This window comes from Hemitrygon akajei, chromosome 32 (assembly GCF_048418815.1).
Source record: "Hemitrygon akajei chromosome 32, sHemAka1.3, whole genome shotgun sequence".
Classification (NCBI taxonomy): domain Eukaryota; kingdom Metazoa; phylum Chordata; class Chondrichthyes; order Myliobatiformes; family Dasyatidae; genus Hemitrygon; species Hemitrygon akajei.
The window spans coordinates 14,355,806-14,383,772 of record NC_133155.1 but is presented as its reverse complement, the minus strand read 5'-3'; the positions used below and the strand labels follow the sequence as shown (position 1 = coordinate 14,383,772).

Genomic DNA, 27,967 nt, shown 5'->3' with positions numbered 1-27,967 from the left:
GGGACTAGGTAGAATAATGGTTTAGCATGGACAAGATGGGCTGAAGGGCCTGTTTCTGTGCATTAGTGCCGACTATTTCAGTGACGTGCAGTGTTACAAACTCCCACACCCAAATCTACAATCCAGAAGGGATTGCCTTCCTGTCCCTTTACTTCCCAACGTACTACTGAGTAGAACTGTTTTCTGAAGCATCTTCACCTCCTTCCCATTCAGGATGTACTTTAAAACATTAACTGGAGTCTCAATATTCTACCTTTAGAGATGTTGGAATTATCTTAGGTCATTCTTCAGCATTTTAAAGGTGTTCTACGATGTTGCTAAAAAAAGTAACTATCGATACGTTTACATAAATCCACCATGAGCACCAAGATTAAATTCACATCTAAACAAATCTTAAAATGTACTTTTATACAATACAAACTACACACATGTATGCATCTCAGCCAATGAAAATTTAAAAAAAACAAAATATTGGGAACAACTTGGGAACTGTGGAAATACAGTTGCAAGGAAAAGTTTGTGAACCCTTGCAATTACCTGCTTTTCTGCATTAATTACTCACAAATGTGGTCTGATCTTCATCTGAGTCATAATAGACAAACACAGAAAACCCACACACAGCACAATACAGGCCCTTCAGCCCACAATGCTGTGCCGAAAATGTACTTACTTTAGAAATTACCGAGGGTTACCCTTAGCCCTTTATTTTTCTAAGCTCCATGTACCTATGCAGGAGATTCTTAAAAGCCCCTATTGTATCCACCTCCACCACAGTCACTGGCAGCCCATTCCACGCACTCACCACTCTCTGAGTGAAAAAACTTCCCCCTGACATACCCTCTGCACCGACTTCAAAGCACCTTAAAACTTTTAGGGGCTGGACAACTTGCAAACATTGAGGGGACAATGAATTTAAAACTGTATCGAGATATTTTACAGGGGAATGTCAGGGTAGAGATCCATCACCTGAAGCTTGATAGAAATTGGATGATGCAACACAAAGCAATGATCCAACGCACAAGCGTAAACCAACAACAGAACGGCTTAAAAAGAAGAACATTTGTGTTTTGGAATGGCCAGGTCAGAGTCCAGACCTTAACCCAATTGAGATGCTGAGGCATGACCTGAAGAGGGCTGTTCATGCAAGGTATCCCAGAAATATTGATAGACTGAAATAGTTTTGAATGGAGGAATCATCTAAAATTCCTCCTCGCCATTGTGCAAGTCTGATCAGCAGCTACAGGAAATGTTTTTTGGAGGTTATTGCTGCTAAAGAAGGTTCTACCAGTTATTAAATTATTAGTTATTAAATACAATATATTAAATACATACTTTTTCCAGCCTAGATGGTGAATGATTAAACAATCTGTTCAATAAAGACATGAAATGTACAATTGTTTGTGTGTTGTTAGTTTAGGCTGATTGTGTTTGTCTATTATCGGAGCTCTGATGAGGTTCAGATTACATTTTATAAGTAATTAATGCAGAAAAGCAGCTAATTACAAAGGGCTCACGAACATTTTCTTGCAACGGTAGAAAGAGTTAACATTGCAGATCAAAATTGCCTTCATTCAGTTTGCTTTCTGCAGTGCCTTGTTCTTGCAAGGGCCAGAATATGCAAAAGTTTTCAAACTGAGTTAGATTTTCTCGTCTCCTGGTGCAACTTTATTTCCCATCCTATAATACTGCATGCCATTTCTAAAGGAAAACCTACCAAGTAACTTGAACAAAGTCCAAGAAACAGAAATGTAACATTAAGTATTCAGTGGTGTGGTAGGAATACTGAATTTCCTTCCTTAGTAAAATTATATATCCACCCACACAAGTTGAAGAATTCGACCTACCACCCAGCATTCTCTCAGAGCTGTAATCTTGGTGGACTACTGGAGTAAGGAATGGAAGACTGACAGTCATGATAGAGTCCAGATTTATTGATCCACAACCAACATCGAATCTTACCACTGCTGGGGAGGGTGATATTTAAATTTAGTTCATTACTTGCGTAATTTTGAACAGAAAGCTGAAATCAGAAACTAAGCTCTGTTAAAACACCAGCCCAGACACAACAATCCTGCAGTCTTTCCCATGGGCATTTGGTACCAACATTCGGAAAACTGACCCACCGACTAGCCAAACGAAAGGTTGGTGCGTTCACACTGATAAACTAATGTCTCAGAGTCCTGCAACCCAACACCCTCTGGGTAACATGCAGTCCCACAAGCAGTTCTAAACTAACAGGTGAACTGGCACAGAGGGAACAAGTGCAAGAAAACATCCTGCTGATTAGCGTCTACCACGCTCCCACAGCAGATGAAAAACATCCCTCCATATTGCACGACAGTTGGATATACAAGGTTAATAAGGGCAGAGAATTTACTCCGCATGGGGCACTTCACTACCCATCACTGGGAATGACTCAGCAGCAGACTGACCATACTGAGGACTGCATTGCCAGAGAGAGCAGTGACAACCAACATTACGGTATTAAGAATCTTAGGAATTTATAGCACAGAGGCAAGCTGATCAGGTTATTGTATCCATGTTGACTGAAAACTGAATACTTATCAGGTTCCACCTCTCAGCTCTTGGCCCATTGCTTTGTAAGTAACCGTTCTTCATGGTATCATCCACACATCTATCACCCTTTCGGGTCCCTTCAGAATAGAACAGATTTGTCCCCAATTCCAAGTACGAGAATTTTTTGCCCATGTACTGTCCCCTTTGCCAAATGAAACTGGCTTATTCTTTAGCATGGGCTGGGCTCCTGTAATTTTATACACTTCAATGAAACCTTCCTTCAGCCTCCTTTACTTCAAAGGGAAAAAAAAAATCTAACCTAGACACCCTCTCCTGATTACTGCAATTTTCCAGCTCTGGGAATATCCCCATTGATATTCTCTTCACCTTCTCTAGCTCAGTCACATTTTCCTTTTAGTGTGGTGATCAGAACCAATCTGTGACCTTCGTACTCTTGTATTCCATGCTAATAAACATCAAAATGCCTTTTTAACCACCTTATATACCAATTCTATTGCCTTCAGGAATGTGCAGACATGTACGTCATGTTCCTTTCCCTTTCATAATGCCAAAGCAAGAAGCTGAGTGGCAAGTCCTGTAAATTCCCAGAAGTACAGTTCCTCACTCACAACTTCCCAATGCTCAAGACAACTTTTAATCATTATATCAAATGCTCATCCTTCATCAACACTCCTTGTCACCTCAAAATATAATTAGTTCAACACAACCTTCCTATATAAATCCATGACTGTCCTCAACTAACCTCTGCCTCTCCAAATGTTGACTTGCCGTGTGCTCAAAATACTTTTCCCAACATTTTCCTACAGCCAGTATCAGTCCTGTTTGTCCTGTCCTATCTAGCCCTTCTCTCCTTTTGAACCATGATACAACAGCGATCTTCTAATCCCCCTGCCCCACATCTGTTATGAATAAGCCTGGAAAATTATAATCAGAGCCTAATGTATTTCCTCTTTTGCTTCTTAAGATTGCAAAAATGTTTATCGATATAATAATCCCAGATGCTTTAATAAATAGACCCCATCATTATTTATAACACTTCATATTCTTCCTTCTTACTATCAATGAAGGCCAATGTTAAGTATTCATTCAGAACTTTCTGCATGCACTCAGCTTGTTGCTTTGGTATCCAATAGGATTCACTGCTTTCTTCCCATTCCTCTTTGCTCAGACCTTTAGAAAACACGAAGACCTATGGGGAGAAGGCAGGAGATTGGGATTGGGAGGAAAATATGGATCAGCCATGATAATACCAGAGCAGACCCGATGGGACAAATGGCCTAACTCTGCTCCTCTATCTTATGGCTTTAAAGTTTACTTTGGATTTTACCTGCTGAGAGTTTTTCAAGCAGCCACTTTACCTTTCTAATTTCCTTTTTATTTAATGTTGCACCTTCTGTACTCTAAGGCTTCTGCCATACTGAGCTCTCACCTTTCTTTCACCCGTTAACCAGTATGCTCCCAGAATACTGCTCTTTTTTAATGGCACATTTGTGCTCTAACCTTCCACTTGTTGGATTCTTCCCAACACTCTAACACCGATCTACTTTCAATACCTATTTCCCATCCACTTCTGCTTGATCCCAACTCTCTCCAGCAAGGAATGCTTCACTAGTACAAATGTTTCACTTCTAATGTTTCCATTTCCCATAACGATGCTAAATCAATCCATTTTATGATCACTGCTCCTGGTAATTATTTTCACTGCCAGCTTTTACACTTGGCCACATTCATTCCAAACATTAGTACTGCTCCCTCAGTAAAGTTTTATATGTACTGTTATCAGAAACTCTTTTCAGTGTATGTCAAGAGATCTGTTCCTGATAGGTCACTTAGTCTAATGATTCAATTAAAGTTAAGGGACCTCCACTTCCGGGGCACCATTGAGAAGGCGACTCACATGAGCAGCTCCGGTGGAAATCATCAAATATTCCCATTTTAGGTAGCTGAAATCCAGAATCATTGTGTGTACTGGAACTGATTTTGCCAAGTTAGCACTGCTGCAACCAGAGCAAACTACTTCATCGCCTCTGTTCTTGCTCATCATTAAAATGGTCAAGCTAAGATTGTGCAGCAAATTAAACTGAAATTTGTCAAAAGGACTGCAACTGGTTCGAATATATCTATCTCCGAAGCAGATACGCATTTCTATTGAAAAGAAAGTTGGGAGAAAAATCCGTTATTGATGGAACAATCAGAGCAATATAATTGAAAATATTAATTGCCCATTCCTTTCAACCTTAAAAGAATACAGAACTTTCAACTCAGGTCAGCAAAGTCCACAGATACCTTGTCAGATTAGAAAAAGCATTACACAGAGCCATTCCTGTCCACGTTCTCACGGATAATTCCAGGAAAGAGCTGGGAAAACTTCAGTTCATCTACCACATTTCTGGACAGATGCAGTTCAGCTAAAACAGTGCTTCCCAACCTGGAGTCCACAGTAGGGAAACCATGGCACTAAAAAGGTTGTTTAATTATTATTTAATTAAAAGACAAACATTTTCACAAAATTAATGAGAACATATTTTCCACAAACCAGCACTATCTGATTCATCAATGTTTAGAAGCTAGAACTTAGATTCTCAGTACTGTGTTCATAATCTTTCTTGCTCAGACCTAGTGTTCATAAAACTTTGGGATATAGGGAAGGGTTATTCTTTATATAAAATACAGTATCGATTCTGCAAAGAACTGAATATTACTTCGGATTCAGGACACATTGTGTAAAAGGTAACTATTGCAAGTCATGACGAAGACTTTCACCTTAACGGAAACAACATACTCTTGGCAATATAAACTACAAGCAACTACACACTTGAGTGTTCATTTTGGAAAGGCATTATTAACAAGTTTCCTTAAGACCATAAGATATAGGAGCAAAATTAGGTCATTTGGCCCATCAAATCTGCTCTCTCATTTCACTGTCACTGATCCATAGCTCCAATCTCCTGCCTTCTCCCTGTCTCCCATCATCCCTGATCAAACAAGATTCTATCAACCTCTGCCTTAATACTTGGCTCCCACAGATGCCAGTGGCAACAAATTCCACAGATTAACCACTCTCTGGCTAAAGAAATTCCTCATCTTTGTTCTAAAAGGACACCCCTCTATTCTGAGACTGTGTCCTGATAAGAAACATCCTCTCCACATCCACTCTATCGAGGCCTTTCAACATTCAGTCAGTTTCAATGAGGTCATTCTTCTAAATTCTAGAAACTACAGTTCCAGAGCCATCAAATGCTCTTCATATGACAACGCAATGTTTCAGTCAAATATCTTAATAATCGTGTTTGTTAAACCTCACAGTCGACTTACCCATTACTCGATCACTGTAAATGCCTCCAAACATTTCAGAAAATTAATCCGACATCATTAGTCAGAATCACTTTCTGATGTTACAACACTATTGCATCAGTTTTGAAAGTCAATATATTTAAACAAAATACGTTAAGCTTTTAATATTGTATGATTAATTTGAATGGCTAGAAAAATATTAATTGGCAGTTGTCAGGATAAATTTTATGTTGGATAAATGAATTAATTCCTTCAGCATAAATGTCAACTTGTACCAATTCTTTTGGATTTTTTTTATCTTCAGTAAATAATAAGAAATTTACAAGGGTAGAAAGTAGCGTTTTTACATTTTCAGTTTACAGCCATGCTGAGAAAAAAATTAAAATCGGCACATTAGAAATTACCCTGTAACTAAATCAGATTTTGTATGAGAATCCAATTAGTACATTTGGTCAAATTACTTCATCGCAAGCATTCAGCGGAAATTATTCTTCCACCTTGCCATTGTTTTCTGTGCAACTTGCTGTTTATAAATGCCGGCAAGATGAAGACCCCTGCCTTTTACATCACACTAGTAGATTCCCTGTTGAATTAGTTTCGATCTCAGTTAGAATACAAATGGGAGACTTAATAAAACGAGCGATGACAGCACATTTCAGCGGCCGGTCGCACACACCATGCATGCTTCGCTTACCGTTGGTAATGTACTGAGCGGGGTTACTGCATTCCCTTCCTTTCCCCCCCGAGACTTCTAACCAGCCCCAACAAACCCAGTCCCCCCGCAGCCGAGTTACACAGGGTGCAATTTCAGGGATGGCAAACTAGACTTTTGCTGCATCGATCGGCGATATAATTAACTTTCCAGCAGACCGCTGATGAACATCTGAACTACCTCGCTGCCCTGCTCTCGAATCGCTCTGACGTTACCTCCCCGTCGCCCATTTTCAGGGCACATTCCAGCACCTTCCCCCCTCTGGTGCGGCGGCCCTTCGTACCTGGGGTTCCGATTTCCATTCATGGAGCCCCTTCCTACACACGCTCCTTCGCTGGGTGGGCAGCGACCTTTCGACGGATGGGCGGGGGGTGGGGGGGCAGCCGGCGGAAGGACGAGCCGGCAGGCGACGGGCGAGCCCCGGCTCCCGGACAAATGCCTCTCCCGGCTGGCGCACCTCCCGAAGCGCGGGGCCGCGACTCTCCTCCCGGTAGTGACGGTTGGGAAATGCCGAGGGGGTGGTCTGCTGCTTGTGGACGAGTTTAACAGCCGGAGCTTGCGGCGGCGGCGCCTCCCTCTCCCTCACTTGCCCGTCCCTCGACCCAGCTTCACTCTCCACTTCCACTCCGCCGCTTTCGTCTTTTTTTATTATCACCTACAGCGTCTCACAAACCGGAAGCGCCGTCACCTAACCGCCGGAAACGACGTTTTCCAGCCTGATTCATAAACTTTCCAGGCGAAGGATATAGCGTCACACCGCCCGCCTACTATTCATAAACCGAACGTTGCGTCTGACGTCACCGCGTATTCCATATTGTTTGGTCTCTCGGAAGTTTCTTTTATTTTTTTAAAAAAGTTCAGCTTTTAAAAATGTTTTCTCTGATGTTCACCTTTCCAGTTTTCTTGTTCGCTGATACTGCAGAGAATGGGGATTTATTCCTTATTAAATTTCAAGGAATTTTGTTTTTAAGTAATGATTACTTAATGTAACTTAATGTAACCCATGCACGTTTCGTCCTCATAGGGCATCATTTATACTTAAAATAATTATGGTAAAAAGTTCACACACACACAAAATGCTGGGAGAAACGCAGCAGGTCGGGCAGTATCTATAGAGCTGATGTTTCAAGCCGAGATCCTTCATCAGGACTGGTGTCTTCATACAAATTTCTCTGTTTGCAACTCAATCCCTCTGAGATGTTTGAATGCAGAAGGTTGAACTTTTAAATAGTAGGGATAGGAGCGGATCCTAATGCACTGCACTGGAGTCAATGGTAAAAGGTAGATGTTATTTGTAAAATTTCTAGTGTAATCAAAAAAAATACAACAGCAGAACCAGATGAACTATGAAGTTCCTAAACATTATTCATGTACTCATCCCTTTGATTGCATTTGCTAAGTTATAAACAGTTGGGAAAATGACTTGTGGTTGAAAGTACCAATTTGTTTTCAGCATGGCAAGAATCAGAATCAGACTTTAATCGCCAAGTACCTATGCACATACAAGGAATTTACTTCCGGCAGATGTTGTCTCTCTGCTCATAACAATAATAATGATAAATATAAATGAAAATATAGATTATACATACAGGTAGTGCAATCCAAGTAATAGTTAGCCGACAGTTAACCGTTCAGCAAAGTGACCGCAGTAGGGAAAAAACTTCTCCAGTGCCTATTAGTCTTAGTCTGGAGGGATCTGAAGCGCCTACCAGACGGAAGCAGATCAAACAGTCCGTGCGCAGGATGGGAGGAAATACTTAGTTCATGTATTTCCAAAGCTTTGAGACATGTAAAATACAGAAGGAAAGATCTTTATAGGTTATTGTTTTGAGCTCACAATGGTAAATACATATAGTTTTGCACTGCCCATATGCTGAAGAAAACCAGCTTAGCAGTACCTCTGAAAACAGGTTATCAGGTTGGGTGGAGGAATGGAGGAGTGGTAGAGGCAGGTTCGGTATTGTCATTTAAAGTAAAATTGGATAGGTATATAGACAGGAAAGGAATGGAGGGTTATGGGCTGAGTGCGGGCCAGTGGGACTAGGTGTGAGTAAGCGTTTGGCACGGACTAGAAGGGCCGAGATGGCCTGTTTCCGTGCTGTATTGTTATACGGTTATAAAAACAGAAACTGCCGCAAATAATCAGCAGGTTAGGTAGCATCTGTAGAAAGTGAAAAGGAATTAGGGTTTCAGGTCAAAGAAACTTCATCAAAACTCGAAAGGAATGAAAACAAGTTAGTCTCAAGGAGTGGTGGAGAAAGGGGACACATTTCCTTGACCTCGATCTCCTTTGCTGTTCTGCAAAGGATCCAATAACTGTTTCACTTTCAACAGATGCGAGGTGTTCTTTCTCCCCCTCTCCAGATCTGCAGATCTTTTTATTTCCTCTCTAGATTTTTCTATTTGTTTTAGAGATGGATGAATACTCAAGGTTTGACACAAACAACTGTTTACCCAGAGTTCGGCTTGACACTTCATCATCAAACACAGGAGTGTGGGTATTGTGACCGTCGGCCCAGTCAAACTAATTCTTAACCAAGGACTTTAATTTCGCTGGTGATGTTTGATCATTTACATCTACCAGCGGTACAAATTGAACTGTTTATAATTCAATCCCTCTGAAATGTTTGACTGCAGAAGACGGAACATTGGAAACAAAGGACTAAGTCCTAATGCTCTGACATTCACAAGGATTCATGGCTGATCTTCCATCACACTGCCTTTTCTATACACTCACCACTTACCCGTTGCTTCTCTTAATTCCCTGAAATCTATCGGCCTGTTCCAAAAATTATAACCATCAAGCTTCCATGGCTGTATGGAGTAGAGAATTCTAAATGTTCATTGCTTTTAGTCATTATGAAATTTCTCCTCATCTCAGTCTATTCTTTATTTTCAAATTGTGATACCCCTGGCCCTAGACTCTTCAGTCAAAGGGAACATACTTCCTGCATCTAGACTGTAAAGTCTTTAAAAGAATTTTGTAGGTTTTTATGAGATCTCTTACCTTTCTACATTCCAAAGAATACAGCTCCAGTCTACTCCCAACTCTCTTTATACTGCAAATCCACCAGTTCTGAAAGCAATCCAGCCTTTTCTGCATGTCTTTCTTCAGGAAGGAAACCAAAACATTCACAATGTGCAAGTTGAATTTCATATCTGCATAAAAAATTTTCATTAGTCCTGCAATCAAATCCTCCTATAATGAAGGCCATTATTATCATTTGCCTCTCAATCACACACTGACCTTTAATGGCTAGTGGTACAGGCACATTCAAGTCTTTTTGTATGTTAACTCTATACAATCTTTTACCATTTTCCATGTACTCCGTGTGCAGCAAAGTGGATGACCTCAATGTTTTTCCACTTAGTGTTCCATCTGCCACATTCTTATCACTCACTCAGCTCAGCCACACCACCTTGAACCATCTTACCTTCCTTCCTCCTGTGTACTCAATATTACCTAGTTTTGTACTTGTCATATTATGTTCATATCCCCAGCCAGATCGTTCAGTTCTTGGGATACAAAACAATTAAATCCAGTATAAATCCCCTCCTGCACCCCCCAGTTTATGTATGCCTGACTTGTGCACAACCTGTACGTACAAACTAACTTTTGGGAGAACAACAGTATAGATTTGTTGGCTACTTTGGGACTGCATACAAATTCTGCTGTGAGGTAACTCAGTTCATAGCCATATTTCCAACTTGTAAATTGCTTGGGTTATGAACAGCTCACAGGAATCTAACCTGTCATAAAGAGGATGGATTCTGTTGTCACCCAATATCCATTCATGTGCATGATTAGATGTAGAAATCATGCCAATTTTTCACTTGCATTACCAACCTTCACTGAAGTCTCAAGTAGTCCTTGAACCAAGGTAGAGGCTGCAATGGATCTGAGCTAGAATGATATAAAATCTCAACAACATTTAGGTCAGAGAAAAGAATGGACAAGTTACTAATTCTTTAAAAAAAAAAGCCTTTCCAGTTGTGTTGATGAGTGGGACCATTCTTTATCACTGAAAATCAAAATACTGGAAATCTGGAACGAAAGCAAAGTCCTATGAAGCATTCAGTGCTTTCCGAAACTTAAAAAAAAACTATTATTTTCTCTCTGTCTCTAGTTTTGACCAAAAGACTCTGAGCTGGAGTGTTGACTCTCTCTCCGCAGATGCCGCCTGAACTATCAAGTATTTCCAGCATTGTATTTTTTATTCACTTGACTGCTGAGCCGAATTGATTTTGGGATCTTCACCCTGCCGAGCTTTATGGGCATGCTTCACTCATGCTGGAATGCGTGGTGACACTTGCAGGCTGCTCCCAGCACATCCTTAGGGGTGTTGGTTGTTAACGCAAATGACGCCTCTCACTGTACACTTGGTACATGTGGCAATCCAAAATGGTGGTCCCTGTTCCATGAAAAGGTACTGTCTGGTTTACAAAACCTTGATCATTGAAAGAGCTTTTGTTAAAAAGTCAAATATATGAATTATGTATTACTTTTAACAGAAAGTCAACTTAGTTTCATTAAACATTAATTGTCCATTATAATCTGACACATTAAATATAATTATTTCTTGAGTTAATCCTAATATTCTACTGGGTTTGTATGGTTTAAAAATGATTATTTTCCCCATGTATTTTCAACTTCATTAGCTAGTTATTTTAAAATCTGTTTTAAATATCTTACAGTAAGCATTGATAACTAAATGTATTCATGCTCTTTGAGAATTACTGTTCTCTTTTAGTAATAATATTTATGAAATTTCTGCAGAAACATAATTGTTTAGATGACTTGACCCTTAGTGAACCTGTTCAGCTGTTGGGAAACAACAGAACTGACCCCAATCAAAACCTCACCCAATATTAATTCATGCACAATGTCCCTCGTATCAGCAGAGATCATAGTTGCCATTTCATTCTACAATATACTTTTCCATTGCCAGGTGTAACTACACAGAGCATGAACGAAGCCAGCACAAAACCACTAAGGTTAAATGAACACTTTCAGTTGAAGATGTTATTACAGTGCAATCCTCCATCTTGTAGAAGTGCTTTAAGGATGGATATACAGATATTCTCAATGTATTTGCCAGCAACAACCTCAAGGTGTTTTTACATTAATACACTTTGACTCTGTAGCTGTCTGGATAAACATCAAATAATAGATAAAGCAAGAGAAGGCCATCCTGCCTTTTCTATCCTCTCAACTCTGGTGATCTTTTCACTTCAGTGTCACTTCCTGCAGTAACCACACATCCCTCGACACCTTTTCTATCTGTCGGTCTCTGTATTAAATGTATTTGAAGACTGAGCCTCTTGAGAATTTAAAAGTTTCATTCCCCTCTGAGGCACAAATGGCTGATTTCTTATCCTGAAATATCTCCATGTCTAACCTGTAAGTTCCATACGAATCTTAAAAATTATAAACCTGCTGCTCCAAGAACCAGTCTGGAAAACTTCCTGCCCTCCATCTAACAAGTGTGTATCACCCCTTAGTAAAGACAAATCTCACACACTACAAATATGACCCTGCTATAGCTCCATGTAACTGGAGCAAGATATCATCAAATCCTCTTACAATTAGAGCCTGGCATACTGTTTGCTTCTCTAATTGTTTGATGTTCTTCCATGTTAACTTTAAGTAATTTGTGTTCAAGAACTCCAAGGCCCTTATCATCTGTAGGAGCCATGTATATGTTCTCTATCTGCTTTGTATTCTGTATTGCAGGATTTCTTAAGTTTATTATGGTAACTGGTCACACGAGTGGGGAGTAAAAGTAAAGGGAATAAGTCATGTATCCTTGTTTTGATTATGGCAGCTTGTAACTTGGGACTGGTGGATCATATCTTCAGCTGACTGCTCAATAATGCTTAGTTACACTTGGGTACACTTTAAGTGTCATCATTTCAAGAACGCATGTTTGCCAATTGCTAATAAATGATCCCCGACTTTTGGAACATCATTATTGGAGCTAGGGGCACACCATACAAGCAGAGCAAATCCGTGGGGTTGCAGGCTGCTGCAACTGGTCTGGTTTTGCTACTACATCTACTCAAGGATGCAGAAAAGATTGATAGAATAGTGGCTTCTGATCACTGTCACAAAAGGGAATATAATAACTGTTATTTTAAACCAATCATAATCGCCTCAATACAACTGAAATGGAAAGGACAGAATCCCAGATTCATCAGTATCCTTCCCTCCTTGTCCATAGTAGTCTATGATGGATTTGGTGTACAGATCCATTTGCAATTGCTCAGATGAAGCAGTGGAGTACCATATGGACAATATCAAGGCTTGGTCTAATGTAATTGTAGTCATTACATTATTACTATTTTTACAAACGTTAATTGCTAATTAACTTTTGTAACATTTAATTTTCTATCTCCAACAAAAAGCTTAACTAAAGCCCCTTGACACTTTATGATACCAATACTACAAAGTCTGCTACAACAGGTGAGGATGAATGATTTGCCAAATGCTTCCCCTTTGACAGCCAAAGCATATCCAGTTTCTACAAAGCACATCAGAAGGATGCGATACAACATTGTCTGCTTGCTTAAATACAGCAAACTGCATCAGTAAAAACAAATCTCTCATTCAAAATTTTTTCTTGATTTAGTGAATGAACTTTCTAACCTCTGTATTATATCAGCAGTATATATTTCCAGCTATTTACAAAACTGCTTTCAAAGCAGCTCATTGTGAGAACAGTGTCATTAATTACAGAATAAAAGATTGTGCTATAAAGGTTACAGAAATTGGGTATCTTTTAAAATGTACAAAAATGTTGGGGTGGTGAAAGGTGTAAGGTGCTCCTTCCCTCCACTAGCTTGCAGGTCACTCTTGGGTAAGGTGTAGCATCTGCTTAGCAACAACCACCCCCCACCCCAACAAATCGGGGTCACATGAAGCCATGGGAGCAGGTGGCGGATGGTTGTATGAGCAGCTGGTGCATACAAGTCCTGGTTATGTGAAGAGTATTGATAGTGGCTATGGTCACCCATCTTGTGGAGATACTGCCCAGAGAAAGGTAATGGCAACCCACTTCTGTATATTTACTAAGAACAATCATGGACAAAGACCAAGATCACCCACCTTATATCTCAAATTGTAATCATCATTACTTGTAAGACAATTATGTATTGCCCCTTTTCAGTCTTGAGCTGGTGGCTGTTGGCTCTCCTCATGAATGCTTCAAGTCTCTGTTGCGAAGTGATTTCACAATGTTGGAGTGTATGAACACAAATCTAGATCACATTCTGTATTCTTGGTGGCTTTGTCTTGTAACAAAACTGAAACCTTTTGGATTAGTGGCTCTTTTACTTTTGGTTCCTAAATCTGGTCTCTCACATCACATGGAAGAGTCATCTCTGCCTGCCTTATATCCTTTGACCATCTTGAAGACCTGTATCAAGTAGTCTTAAAAATTCCCTCTAGAGGTAACAGCCAGTTTGTTCAATCTTTCATCAAATACATTGCATCAGTTCTGGTATAACTCTATGTTTAATAAATTGGAACCAAAAACTTTCAAAGTTCTAAGTGCATTTATTATCAAAGTACTCATATACAGTGCCTATAAAAAAGTATTCAACCCTTCCCCTCCCCCCGGAAGTTTTCATGTTTCATTGTTTTACAACACTGAATCACAGTGGATTTAATTTGGCTTTTTTGACACTGATTGGCAAAAAAACCCGTGTGTCAAAGTGAAAACAGATCTCTACAAAGTGATCTAAACTAATCAAATACAAAACATAAAATAATTGATTGCGTAAGTAATCACCTCCTTCAAGTCAGTATTTAGATGCACTTTTGGCAGCAATTACAGCCTTGAGTCTGTGTGGATGGGTCTCTATCAGCTTTGTACATCTGGATACTGCAATTTTTCCCCATTCTTCTTTACAAAACTGCCCAAGCTGTCAGATTGCACAGGGATCTTGAGCGAGCAGCCTTTTTCAAGTCTAGTCATAAATTCTCAATGGATTGCAGTTTGGACTCCGACTTAGCCACTCTAGGATATTAATTTTGTTGTTTTTAAGCCAGTCCTGTGTAGCTTTGACTTTATGCTTGGTGTCATTATCTTGCTGGAAAACAAATCTTCTCTCAAGTCGCAGTTCTCTTGCAGACTGCATCAGGTTTTCAGCCAGGATTTCCCTGTATTTTGTTGCATTCATTTTACCCTCTACCTTCACAAGCCTTCCAGGGCCTGCTGCAGTGAAGCATCTCCACAGCATACTTCATGGTAGGTATAGTGTGTTTGATGATGTGTGGTGCTTGGCTTACGCCAAACATAGCATTTAGTCTGATGCCAAAAAGCTCAATTTTGGTTTCATCAGACCTTAGAGCCTTCTTCCAGCTGACTTCAGTCTCCCACATACCTTCTGGTAAACTCTTAACCAATATTCCATGTGAGCTTTTTGTCCCCCTAACAGTGGTTTTCTCTTTGCCAATCTCACATAAAGCTGTGACTGGTGAAGCATTGTATGTGCAGTCTCCCCCAACTCAGCCACTGAAGCTTGTAACTCCTCCCTCATTACTCCCCTTCTCGCATGGTCACTCGGTTTTTGAGGACAGCCTGATCTAGGCAGATTTACAGCTGTACAAGGTACACTGCAGATGCTGTGGTCAAATCAACATGTACAAACAAGCTGGAGGGACTCAGCAGGTTGGGCAGCATCCGTTGAAACGTTGACTGCTCGTTTCAACGGATGCTGCCTGACCTGCTGAGTTCTCCAGCTTGTTTGTATGTGCTGATTACAGCCGTACTGATGATTCACTTATTGGTACTCCAAGGGATAATCAGTGACTGGGAAATTTTCTTGTATCCATCTCCTGACTCGTGCTTTTCAATAATCTCTTTGCAGAGTTGCTTGGAGTGTTCTTACGTTTTCATGGTGTAGTTTTTGCCAGGATACTGACTCACCAGCAGTTGGACCTTGCAGAAATAGATGTATTTTAACTACAATCAATTGAAACACATCAACTGCACACAGGTCTCCAAAAAACAGATCTCCATTTAACTAATTATGTGACTTCTAAAACCAACTGGCTGCACGGGTGATGATATGGTGTGTCATATTAAAGGGGAGTGAGTACTTATGCAATTATTATGTATTTTGAATTTGTAATTAATTTAGATAACTTTGTAGAGATCTGTTTTCACTTTGACACAAGAGAGTCTTTTTTGCTGATCAGTGTCAAAAAAGCTACATTAAATCCACTGTGATTCAATGGTGGGGGTGTGAATACTTTTTATAGGCACTGTATACAACCTTGAGATTAATCAGCATCTACAAATTTTCCCTTGTTTTAGATTCATCTTTCCTTGTTACATTACCTGTTAAATACATTACTTCAGTGCTGTTTTTATTCTCTGGGCTGATTAAACTGTGATGCTTTCAGTCCTGTGCACCTGTACTCCTTGAATAAAGATGTTAAATTTTCACATTCTGCGATAGGTTTATTATACAAGTACTTCAGCATCACCTGGTTTCCCAATAATTTTTTTGGCAGCTCGTGTAGCTACTGGTAAAAACAATCAAGGAGGTTAGTGTGAGAGAGAGAATTTGCAGTAGTACAAAATGAGAAAAGATAGTGAAAATAGACATGTTTTCCTATGCCAGTTTGTCACTCCATCTATTATTAAATTCTCCCACTTGGCTATTCTACACTAATTTTGAAGGTGCACATTAGAATTCAAATCATTCTTGTGATTCTCTTTGACAGTCTGCAACTGTGATCTGTTAATTATGATGCTGATTTATAAAGACAAGGTATGAAATGCAACCTGTCGTTGGAGTAAAAAGTCTACCGAGCGCTGTTATTATGTGGGTAATAATTTTAGACTGTTGACCGCTTAAATTGTGTGTGCGAGTGATATCTAATTATACAACCATTTACACTTCTCTTAATTATCCAAGAGAGAGGCCTGTACAAATCAAGGTATGTGGCGAGAGGTCTTGCTTGGCAGCCTCATTGCAACATTTTTTAAAAAAGTCAGGAACAAACATTTTTTTGCAGTAATAGCAAATGGTCAATAAAGAATTAGAAAAAAAATTAAAAAGTTATTTTTCAGTTCCGTTCTTCTGTTATTTGAACCAGTACACTACAGCCACACAGACTGTGGATTTCATACATATTTAATTGCGTGCAGATGAAGTATAATATTTTTGGGTTTCAAGGATATAACGAACAAAGATATTGTCCATAAAAATGTAGCTGATAGGGTGGTATTTCACACATATTACACTGTGGGCTATTTTATGAATTTCAACACACGTTTGAGGTTATCCTCAAGCTTTTATGATCACATTGCCAACTACTAGATACTTAACTTTAAAAAAAAAATTGGTCTAGTATTTTTAATAACAATAATGTTAGAAATTCATCAGAATGGATGGGTGAACATTGTTATTAGAAAACTAGGCAATTAAAACACGTTTTGAACTGTTACGTTATATAACCTTTTCAGGGACAATTTACAATAAAGCTCTGAAGACATTCACGTTTCTATAGTTTGAACGTATTGCAAGAATTTATTAGGCATTTCCTACAGTCCAAGAGCGCAGAAAAGGATCCTTAGGCCCACCGCTTCCATAACAGCTATTTTACCCATCTAAATTAATCCTCTTTACCTGCATAAGGTACATATCCTTCAATACCTTGCCTATTTAAGTGTCTGCCGAGTATTAAGAACATTTCTGACCAACACCTTCTCAAAGTATTTCATATCCTGAATCACCTTTATCAGTTTCATTGCAATATATTTTAGACCAAAGGTTGGAGGTAGCTAAATTACTGAGAAAAATACCTCTTCAGCACGGTTTCTGAAACAAAATATTTTAAAAAGTAAATTGCAAGTGATTATATAACTGACTTTCTAGTTGGCTTTCATGTTACACGTTTCCAATTGGTTGAACTGATGCTCCTCCTTTTAACCAGTGTGCATATCTTATGTAAAACTTACAGTCAGAGGCACTTACTCTGGAATGCTCTAAATAAAATTACTTCAAATGTTGCTTCAAATTATTTTATTTCTTAAAAACACTTGTGCAGCAAGGAAAAGAAACATAGAAAATTATAAATATTGTTAACTTCAGTATATTGGTTCAGTGTAAGAAAATAAACTACTTTTGCCTCGGTAAATTCTTGAGCATAACTCCCAGCACCAAGGCAACACCTTAGCTGAGAACATTTTATTTCAACAGGAATATCCAGACATGGCTCGGGATTAGTCTCTACTTCAGGAGGTAAAGCCAGGTGATTGGATTGATGAGTTATGAGCTTATAGATAATTGGGGGATAATATACTGATCATCTCATACCTTCTTAACTGATGCTGCTGAAATGTGGATGTTTTAAGCTCCTTTTAACTTTGCTCAAACCAGATTAACCCTCCTCTCTTTATCTGATTTGAACTTTCCCCTTAAAGGTGCCACCTTCAATTCTAGTTCCATGATTTAATGTTGATCTTTACAGCAATTGGACAATGAAAGGCACCGTGACCAATCCTGATAATCCATACCCGTTACTTTAGCAAGGATTGGTGGAGAGTGACCAGACGCAGGTGCCTAATATGAAGAGAATGATGTGACAAGTTAGAATCGACTAACTCAACAAATGTCAATGATTGAATTTGAGACACAGCAATTTACTGAATACATTTCAATTATTGGGAAAGCCCTGTGTCACTTCCACATTGGCCTTCTTTATCTGCATTAGTCAAGAATATGCAGTTAATCAACCTCTGTAAACTAAGTCCTTGTTCCAATTTCATTATTTAAGGCAGCAAGGAGAATGAAAGTTGTGTACATATGAAGTTAATTTGTGCTTTTCTTATTACTCATTATTTCTTAAGGGCAAAGGTGTCTACCAAGTTTCTGTATATCCCAATACACAGTATATGCAGGATAGACAACAGTAACTCAGCCTGATTTAATTTTCCACTTCCTCAGTATTCAGCTAAAGTCAGGTGAACTCCAACAGGCAGTGTATTGCACACTGACCATAAATGAGCGACAAGCTTACCATTACTAGGAGTTCAATTACCCCTTTTCTGTAACTTTTCTGGGAAGGTTAAAATTCCAGTTATATTCCAATCAAGTGCATCTTTTCTTCTCTTACTTCACACCAAGATAAGCCAACTTATAAGGATCTCCCCACATTTTGTGCATTGCATGCCTAATAGTTAATGGAGCTGTCACAAATATAAAGCTCTGCTATGGCTAGTTATAAAAGACAGAAACAAATTAATTTGAGGTAATGATCATTCTCCTACAGATGTCATTTAATCTTGCATCTATTTCAATTGGATTTGGGGCAGCATTTTTTTTCTCAAAAAGGCTCTTAAATATTCCATATTTTGTGCTGGGATCTCTATAATCTCCTCCAGCCCTGGAACAATACAAGATATCTGCTGTCCTTCACTTCAAGGCTTTTGATCTTCCCCAAATAAAATTGCTATGCATTTGATAAATGCCTTCAAATGCTTGGGTGCTATGCTGCACTTTAAGATTCTTGCTCTAAATCACACCTCAAATGAACTTTTTGATCAAGCTTATGGTCATCTCCCAAAACATCTTTCTAAGTGGCTTGATGACATATTTAAATTGAAAACGCTCTTGAAGTCACTCGAGATACTTTGCAATAACATAAAAATAAGTGGTTCTTCAGAAAAATGATGCCACAATTCTCTTGACAGCAGCTGCCAAAGGCAGCATGTAAACTGAGCCATGAGATTTGGCATCCTCTATGTGATTTAAGACTGCATCAAGTACTGAATTTCAGACAGACAGCTGCTGAAGGTGGTGAAGTTAAAAATGACTTCATCCAGTAAAGGGCACATTAATTGGGATTTTGGTTGCTAGAAAGCAACATTTGCTACTGCGAAGCAACTTCAGTCATACTGAGCCGGAAAGGGAGTGGGCAATCATGACCTTGATATTTAAATGGTTTCTTAATTATTCACTTCCTTCATTAGACATAAAGTATTTTGCATGAGACATACACCAGCAGGGAATATTGACACACCACATCCCAACGGATGAAAATTGGAGAGGGTGAGGAAATGCTTACACGATTTTCTCTTGATAATCATACTTGCATTAGCTTTTTTTAAATGACAGAAGTATTTTATCCTGTCAAATTGTAGTGATTTTTTAATGTTAGTGTTACATATAGGTTTTTAGGCTGGGTTGTGCCTCATTGTCTTTTCTTGTGCAAATGATGAATATAAAACTGAACCAAAATATGAATATTGAATCTTGGACTGAGTACTGTGGAAGAACTTACATTTACATTAAATTCTGTAAATATAGCACTGGAATATTACACATGTCCTAGGATGATTTTTCAGCTAGAATTACGTTTTTAAGTTTGTACTTGTCTCAATTTAAGAGTTGGCGGTTTGAATAACAGGCACCAGCTGCTCAAAAGTTCTCTTTAGTGGTTTCACAGGATGGTTGGTCCAATAAATGAAGTATGATACCTGCAGAGGAGGGACATTCTTTTAAGACTATAAGCATTCACACCAACAATGCAGGAAATATCTGTCATACACCTTAGTAAGGTGATGCCCCTGAACATATTTTATGTTGAGAGTGGGCTGCAAAATCAAATCTAAAAAATCTTCAGATTACCAGCAGTCAAATCTTTCCCATCATCAACATAATACCATCCCTCTCTCTTTATAAGTGGTCTGTAAGTGGGAGCAAGAAGATTACAAATCCAAATAAGGATTAAAATATTTAAAACAACCTTCACCTTTGTACAGGTTCACTTCATAAAAAAGATCAGATTTAAACTGTGCTTCTTGTTCATCCACATATACTTCCAAGTAATTAGCAGCTTCTGAAGAGAACTACTGTGCGAATTCAGTTAGTGTGCATTTCTTCTGCTGAACAACTAAAGACATTCAGAGAACAGCAATTCTTAAAAGGACCCCAAGGCTCAGCTTTATTCATTCAGCTGTCTGCTAAAACTGAATCTATAAATCTACGTTTCATTGCTGCTGTATTCACACCCTCTTGTGTTTAAAGGGGGCTGTGCAGGAGTGGCTCACAATATCAGTAAGAGTGAAGTGTAGCCATCACAACTTATTAAAATTCTTAATGTGATATTTTAAAAAAATAATTTACAAGTTTCCATTTGCTCTGCCTCAGGACTTGGTACTGTTTCCATATATTCATAATAACTTTCCAAAGTCCAGACTTTAGAAAGTGATTGTATAACATTAAGATTCCATTAGATTGTGTAAATACACAACTTACTGCACTTGTCAGAATGAAATTTGAAAGCACAATAAAAGAAATGAGACATCACAAGGAACATAAACAGGCTGAAAGTGACTGATACGTTTGGTGCCAACTTCGGAACATGTAAGAAAAAAATTCTGCCAAGTCAATCAGACTTACAGATTCAAATAATTACTAATCCAGGCACTAAGTTGAAAACTTCAGCTTTTGGACCTATAAGATTTTTAAAAATCCTTGAATAATTCCGATGAAGTAGCTGCATACCAAGCAATTTCTTGAATCTATGTGTCTCTGAAAACTAACAGGAGTTTGGCAGTGGTGAACATTTGCACTTGACATTAAGTTATCAATATATTGCATAAATACATGTAAAAAATAAAACAAATGTGAAATGTGTTTTTGTCATGTAGAAGAGTTTGACATCTTTCCTATAATCTGCTTGGTCAATCTTTCTCCACCAGTTATTAGTTCTTTGAAAATTGCTCCTTTGTAAAATACATGTTGACCCCTTCCAACACTAAGACATTTTCTGTAGAAGGTGGTTTTGTGTTCTTGCATGGCTGTTTATAGTCCAGAAGGCTGGCAAGTTGAAGTGACTGAACAATCACAGAGTTAAGCAAAGTACATTGTGCGTAAGGTGTCCTGGTGAACTTGTACGGCTTTAGCCAGTGCCTGGGGATCTCGCCCATTACTCTGTCCAGAGATGTGACTGCCTTCTCCACTGTAAAGAAAGTAGGAAAAGTGAACCAAACACTCTTATTTGTCCACTCTAACAACTTGCTTAAGGGATACTAGCAGCTTCAAGAGACTAAGATGAGAGAAAAGTCAGAGTACTCATTTAAGGAACAAACACTGATATAGGTGAATTGGTTTTTGAAAGAGAGAAAGACCAAATGAGCTAGTGAGCATCTTCATTACCACTAATTTATCAAGTATCTCTAGGAAAATATTACTAGTGTTTAAACTCCCAAACTAACCTTGAATACTACTCCATACAGCATTGCAGCTGGTATTAGTTGTTGGATGACAGCTTCACCACCTCCAACACCATCATCCTGACCAAGCCATATCTGTAATTTTTCAAGTTGGTTCTCCCCAATCCAAAGGGTATAAACTTAAGAAGGACCTGGTACACAGCTAAAAAGCAGTAAAAATGGATGTCCATTCTGGTGGGAGTGGATGGGTAGTAAAAGGTAAATCCAAGTTTTTTTTTCCTTCCACTGACTGCCTCCTTGCATCTCTCTCCACTGTCCTCCCAACTTCACTTTAACTGCAAAATGCTTTAGGATTCCTTCAACATCAACCCTGATCTCACCAAAATACCCAAAGCAATTGCATTTCTCAGCCAGAACCCCAACTCTAATTTCATTCCCTCCTTGGCCAAGCTCTTTCCCATCATGTTTAAGAGGTGACATATGATCAGAAGATGTAGAGTACTCATTGGTAAAAAGACCCTGATGGGAGTTATATACAGGCCAGGATGATGGATATAAATTACAACAGCGGATAGGAGAGGCATGTAAAAAGGGAAATGTTATGATATACATGGTGTATTTCAATATACAGGTAGATTTGGAAAGAGAGGGAATTCGTAGAATGAATATGAGATGGATTGCTAGAGCAGCTTGTGGTGGAGCCCACTAAGGGAAAGGCAATTCTGGATTGTGTGTTGTGAGAGTTCAAAAATCAGAGGTGAAAAGGGACTTGGAAACCCTTGTGCAGGATTTCCTAAAGGTTAACTTGCAGTTTAAGTCAGTGGTAAGAAAGGCAAATGCGATGTTAGCATTCATTTCGAGAAGACTAGAATGTAAGAGTAAGGATGTGATGCTGTAGCTTTATAAGGCATTGCTCAGATTGCACATGGAGTATTGTGAGCAGTTTTAAGCCCCTTATCTAAGATGTGCTAGGATAGGAGAGGGTCCAGAAGTGGTTCATAAGAATGATTTTGGGAATTAAAGAGTTAACATACGAGGATCGTTTGATGGCTTTGTACCTTTACTCACTGGAGTTTAGAAGAATGGTGGGGTGGGGTCTCATTGAAACCTAACAAACACTGGAAGTCCTAGATACAGTGGATGTGAAGAGGATGTTTCCTATTGTGGAAGAGTCTAGGTCAAGAGGGCACAGCCTCAGAATAGAGGGGTGTCCATTTAGAACAGAGATGGGGAGGAATTTCTTTAGCCAGAGGGTGGTGAATCTGTGGAATTCATTCCCACAGGCAGCTGTGGAAGATAAGTCATTGAGTATAAATACAAGTGGAGGTTGATAAGTTCTTGATTAGTCAGGACATCAAAGGTTATGGGGATAATGCAGGAGAATGGAGCTGAGAGGGATAATAAATCAGCTATCAGGTGGAGCCTGTCTCATGATGTTGCATTAGGGTTTACATGTTCCGAAAAAATGGCATCTTCTCTCCTTCCGCTTATGGACTGAACTCAAGAATTTCAATTAACGATTCCGCTATTTCCATTTACAACTTCGAGACCAATTACATTCTATATTCTCAATTTCTTTTGCGCTGTCACTCATTTGTCCATTTCTCTCCTTCTACCAATCAAACAGACATGCACTTTTTCTTATTGTCCCTTTATTCCCACTAGACATCTGTAACTGTTTATAATTGTGATGAATGGTCATTGATAGTAAGTCTGCTTGTACATGTTCTCCTGACAAAAGATGCCATGCTGTAGCAAAGAAGTTTTATTAAGCTTTTGCACTGTGTAATAAAGTACATATAAATCAGGGAGATACATTTAAATCAATTACTTCGATCACTTTCCTTACCTGTCATGCTCTTTGTCCACCAGGTGGTACCTTGCCCTAAATGCTACCAATCTGGCATAATACGCTGGTGCTGGAATGGAGACTGAGCGAGTGCAGCGTACATAAGTGTGACACAACTGGTAGGTCAGGATTTGAAGCTCATCTGCTGTGAATCGATTGTCATCCCACAATACATAATAATGTGAAGGTCTGCTGGTGCCCTGCAAATGATAAAAGGCGAAGCTATGACATTTATTCAGCCATTTAAAAGATCTTAATTTAAATAGCTTTAGACATCAACTGTAACTGCTAAGTACATTGCTTTTATTTCATAGCATTCTAAAAAAAACCAAGCACAAACCAATTGCCATAATAAATTACTTGCCAAGTCTGATATTCTTCCACAAGTAAATTAAACTCTCAGTTTACATGTTTTGCAATCATGTGTTTGTATACTGCCTAAGGTGGCCACACTACACGTTTTTCTTTTTTTCAGTGCTCACTTTACAAAGAAACAAAAATTAGAAACATTTTCTCTAATTCTTCTCTCTAATCTCTTTCCAGAAATTTGTTTTAATTATACTTGCCTATAATGAAAAAAAAATATTGATGCTTTCATTGAAGAGTCAGATTTTATTTACATCTGAACCAGAGTAAAACTGACTGATCAACTGAAATAAATGCACATCTTTGACCTGAATTTACATCAGGAGCTAACTTCTCCAGTCTATTGCTACTGAAGTATATAACCAAACTTTATTTATTTATTGAGCTACAGCGTGGAATAGGCTTTTTGAGCCACAGTTCCCAGCAATCCCCCGATTTTAATTTGAGCCTAATCATGGGACAATTTACAATGACAAATTAACCTACCAATTGGTACGTCTGTGGATGGTGGGAGGGAACCCTTGCAGTCACGGGGAGAACACAGTTGCAAGAAAAAGTTAGTGCACCGTTTGCAATTAACTGGTTTTCTGTTTTAATTACTGAAAATGTGGACTGACCCTCATCTAAAATAATAACACACAAACAATTGTACTTTTCATGTCTTTATTGAACACATTGTTTAATCATTCACAGCCCAGACTGAAACAAGTATGTGAACCCTTGTACTTAATATCTGGTAGAACCTCCTTTAGCAGCAGCAGTACAATTTCTATTAAGCTTCAGGTGACAGACCGTTACCCTGACATATTCCAGTAAAATGTCTTGATACAATTTTGAATTCATTGTTCCCTCAATGATTGCAAGCTGTCCAGGCCCTGAGGCAGCACAGCAGCCCCAAACCATGATGCTCCTTCCACCATGCTTCACATTTGGGATGAGATTTTGGTGCTGGTGTGCAGTGTCCTCCCCCCCCCCCCCCCCCCCAAACATAGTGGTGTGCATATCTACCAAAAAGTTCAATTTTTGTCTCATAAGTCCACAGAACATTGATCCAGAAGCATTGTGGAACATCCAGGTGGTCTTTTGTAAACTTGAGACAGGCAACAATACTTCCTTTTTGGAGAACAGTGATTTCCTCTGTGGTGTCCTTCCACAAACACCATTCTTATTCAGCGTTTTTCTTATAGTGGACACACAGTGGAGACTTCAGCAAGTTCTAGAGATTTCTGCAGGTTTTTTGCTGTTACCCTTGGGTTCTTTTTCACCTCCTTCAGCATTGCATGTTGTGCTCTTGGTGTAATCTTTGCAAGACACCCACTCCCAGGGAAAGAAGCAACAGTACCGAATTTCCTCCAGTTGTAGACAATTACTCTTCAGTGGACTGATGAACACTCAGGACTTTAGAAACGCTTTTGTCGCCTTTTCCAGCTTCATGCATCTCTACAATTCTTCTGAGGTCCTCTGAAAGAGGCATGGTGCACGTAAACAGCTCTTTTTTGAGCGTAGCAGAGGCTCTGTCAGTAACCTGACTTGGTGTGCCTTTTTTATAGGGCAGGGTACCTCTACAACCCACACCTCCAATCTCAACTCATTGATTGGAACACCCGACTCCAAATAGCTTTTGTAGATCGCATTACCCCCGAGGTTCACATACTTCTTCTGTGACTGTTTAAATGTCTGTAAACTCCTTTCAGGTAGCAGCAGGAATTGATCCTGAGTTGCTGGTACAGTAAAGTGTTGTGCTAACCACTACGCTACCGTGCCACCTCACCCCTTTCTCTTCAGTACCTTGTGCAGAAGGATGTAAGTATATAAAAAGAGCTAACCACCTCAATGTCAATTTCCCTCATCTCTCATCATCTGCATAGACTATATCCCCCTCTACAGCTTCTATTTTAACAAGAGCAAAATATTCCAAGGCACACAATAATAGCATTTTCTAACAAAGCTGATAATATACCATCCTACCTCCTCAATGTCAACATCATTTTGCAGTATACTTTAGTTCAAGAAATTCAAAACTATAATTTTTCTTTTTACCTCTCCCTCCCACCCTCTCCTTTCTCCATAGTTTCCAAATCCTTAATGAATTCTGCTCTCCCCTAAAATTTACTCCAGCGTGTGATATCTCGTACATTCAGGCCTGGTGTGGTTTAAATGCAGAATTTTGCCCTTCATAGATGTCATAATAACCAGATTATACAATGTTTCCACCACATCATGTGTTTCTTTCTTGGTAATTCATGTCACCTGCTGGGTGTATTCTCCTACTGTGATATGTGACAGCATGCCAGAATCTAAATGCAACAGGGAAGAAGCAAGAAGTAAAAAACAAAGCATCTTATAATTGGCTTCGTACATGATGCATCAGCAACCAACCTGTAATTTACCTTAGAAATCATTTCTATTACTTCCCCAGGACCGGAAGTTGTATTAATGGAGAGAACAAAATCTGACTGGTTGCTAATCATGCTCAGAACACTAAACGAATTCTCAACAACGTCACTGGAAGTTAGCTACTGTGCATAAATTTTCCATAACCCTATTCTGTGCTGGTTGCAAGCACTGAGATACTATACTAACCTGAATCCCAGCATGGCTGCACAAGTAGAAATCGAACTCAAATGGGTGGGTGATGTTGGTATCAACTGTTGTTCCTGCTGGTATGTTCCCACTTTTACCAATCTGGAAAAATAAATGTTCAGCATTTAATAACTTCTGAAAGAAGTACTTTCCTATATTTATACACTTATGGTTTCATAAGGTTTGCACTGTATATTAATTCTACACTTCATAAAGCTGTTGGCTTTGGTACCCTTGAGGCTGTTACATCATATATGCATAGCACAAGTACAGGAAAGCAACAGAGAGATATCTGCAAGCATTGAATCTGAAAATATATCCTTCACACAAGAATGGATACAGTTCCTATTCCACACTGCAGCCTTATCACGTTTGTTATTTACATGAATAAACACTGAATGAATAGAAAAAATTAGTGTGATTATGTAAAAAATGATTTTGATAATATCCCAGTTGTGGTAAAAATAAATTGTAATAAAATTGAGCATTTTTTTTCTTGGTAATACATGATTACCCTAATCTATGCAAAAAAAAATTCAATGTTTTTGTTTCATTTATCAGTAGTGGGTGAAGAACAATGGATGAGAACAGCTGCCTCAGAAAAGTCTCTGATAAGGAACTAAAGTTAATATATGAACTCCCTGTTAGTTGAAGTCTAAACAATTAACATAGTTTGTTATAGATAAGATTTTCCAATATAAACAGACTATGTTTTAATCATCATTCCATATTTTAATCAATGAATTTAACTTAATTTTAATGCCGCATAGGTTAGCCAGAGGAAATACGTAGACAGGATTCTTAAATCTTCTCGGCATTCAAAAGACTCGGCACAAAATGCGTGCCACAGGACAGGAAGATTCTCACTTTTGACACAATTTTTAAAAAAACACATACATGCTGGAAATTTTGATTTAAAAAGTATTAGAAACTCACAGCTTGCCAGACAGTGTGAGTAGAAAAAAAAGAATGTTTCAGGTTGAAGAATATATTAATGTTTCAGGTCACTGAGCTTGTACATCATGCAAAGAGGCACCAAAAGGGTTATAGCACCGATGTGATATATTGTACAATTAGTGCCTTCAAAAGAAGAGAAAAGGAGGGAACAATAAAACACAACAATGAAACAATAACCATTGTTTGCTCCATTAGTTTTCAGTGAAGTTACTTCATTTCACTTACCCTCTCACTTTTATCTGCACAGAAGAGTCGTGTATGATGTCGTTTCTGGACAACTATGTAGGTAATTCCAGGTTGATAATCTTTTTCCAGTTTGATACATGCATCACGAATAGCCAGGAGCTCATAGTGTAAAATCTGGGAAAAGAAATTTCATATTATTTGTTAGTTCAAATAAACATCAAACGCATGAGATGCAGCTGTTTATTAAATGCTCATTTTTAAACCAAAGAAATGAGGAATTCAACAGCA

At 38.8% G+C, this 27,967-nt stretch overlaps 2 protein-coding genes across 7 annotated transcripts in view; both read right to left on the bottom strand.

The window, feature by feature from the left end:
* The window catches only part of LOC140719806 (protein argonaute-3), a 126,745-nt gene extending 119,519 nt beyond the window's left edge, over positions 1-7,226 (bottom strand). For all 4 annotated transcript variants that reach the window (XR_012097008.1, XR_012097007.1, XM_073034702.1 and 1 more), the window contains exon 1: positions 6,828-7,226. Coding sequence is in view for 2 of the 4 variants with exons in the window: in XM_073034702.1 (XP_072890803.1) it covers positions 6,828-6,846 (19 nt within the window). In the remaining 2 variants the exon portion in view is untranslated. The remainder of the gene's footprint in view (positions 1-6,827) is intronic.
* A 9,569-nt stretch (positions 7,227-16,795) lies between these two features.
* Positions 16,796-27,967, bottom strand: part of LOC140719653 (protein argonaute-1) — an 87,441-nt gene continuing 76,269 nt past the window's right edge. For all 3 annotated transcript variants that reach the window (XM_073034422.1, XM_073034424.1, XM_073034425.1), the window contains 4 exons: positions 27,719-27,853; positions 26,537-26,638; positions 23,588-23,787; positions 16,796-21,524 (listed from right to left, as the gene is read on the bottom strand). In XM_073034422.1, the coding sequence (XP_072890523.1) occupies positions 21,416-21,524; positions 23,588-23,787; positions 26,537-26,638; positions 27,719-27,853 (546 nt within the window). In that variant the 3' untranslated portion in view covers positions 16,796-21,415. The remainder of the gene's footprint in view (positions 21,525-23,587; positions 23,788-26,536; positions 26,639-27,718; positions 27,854-27,967) is intronic.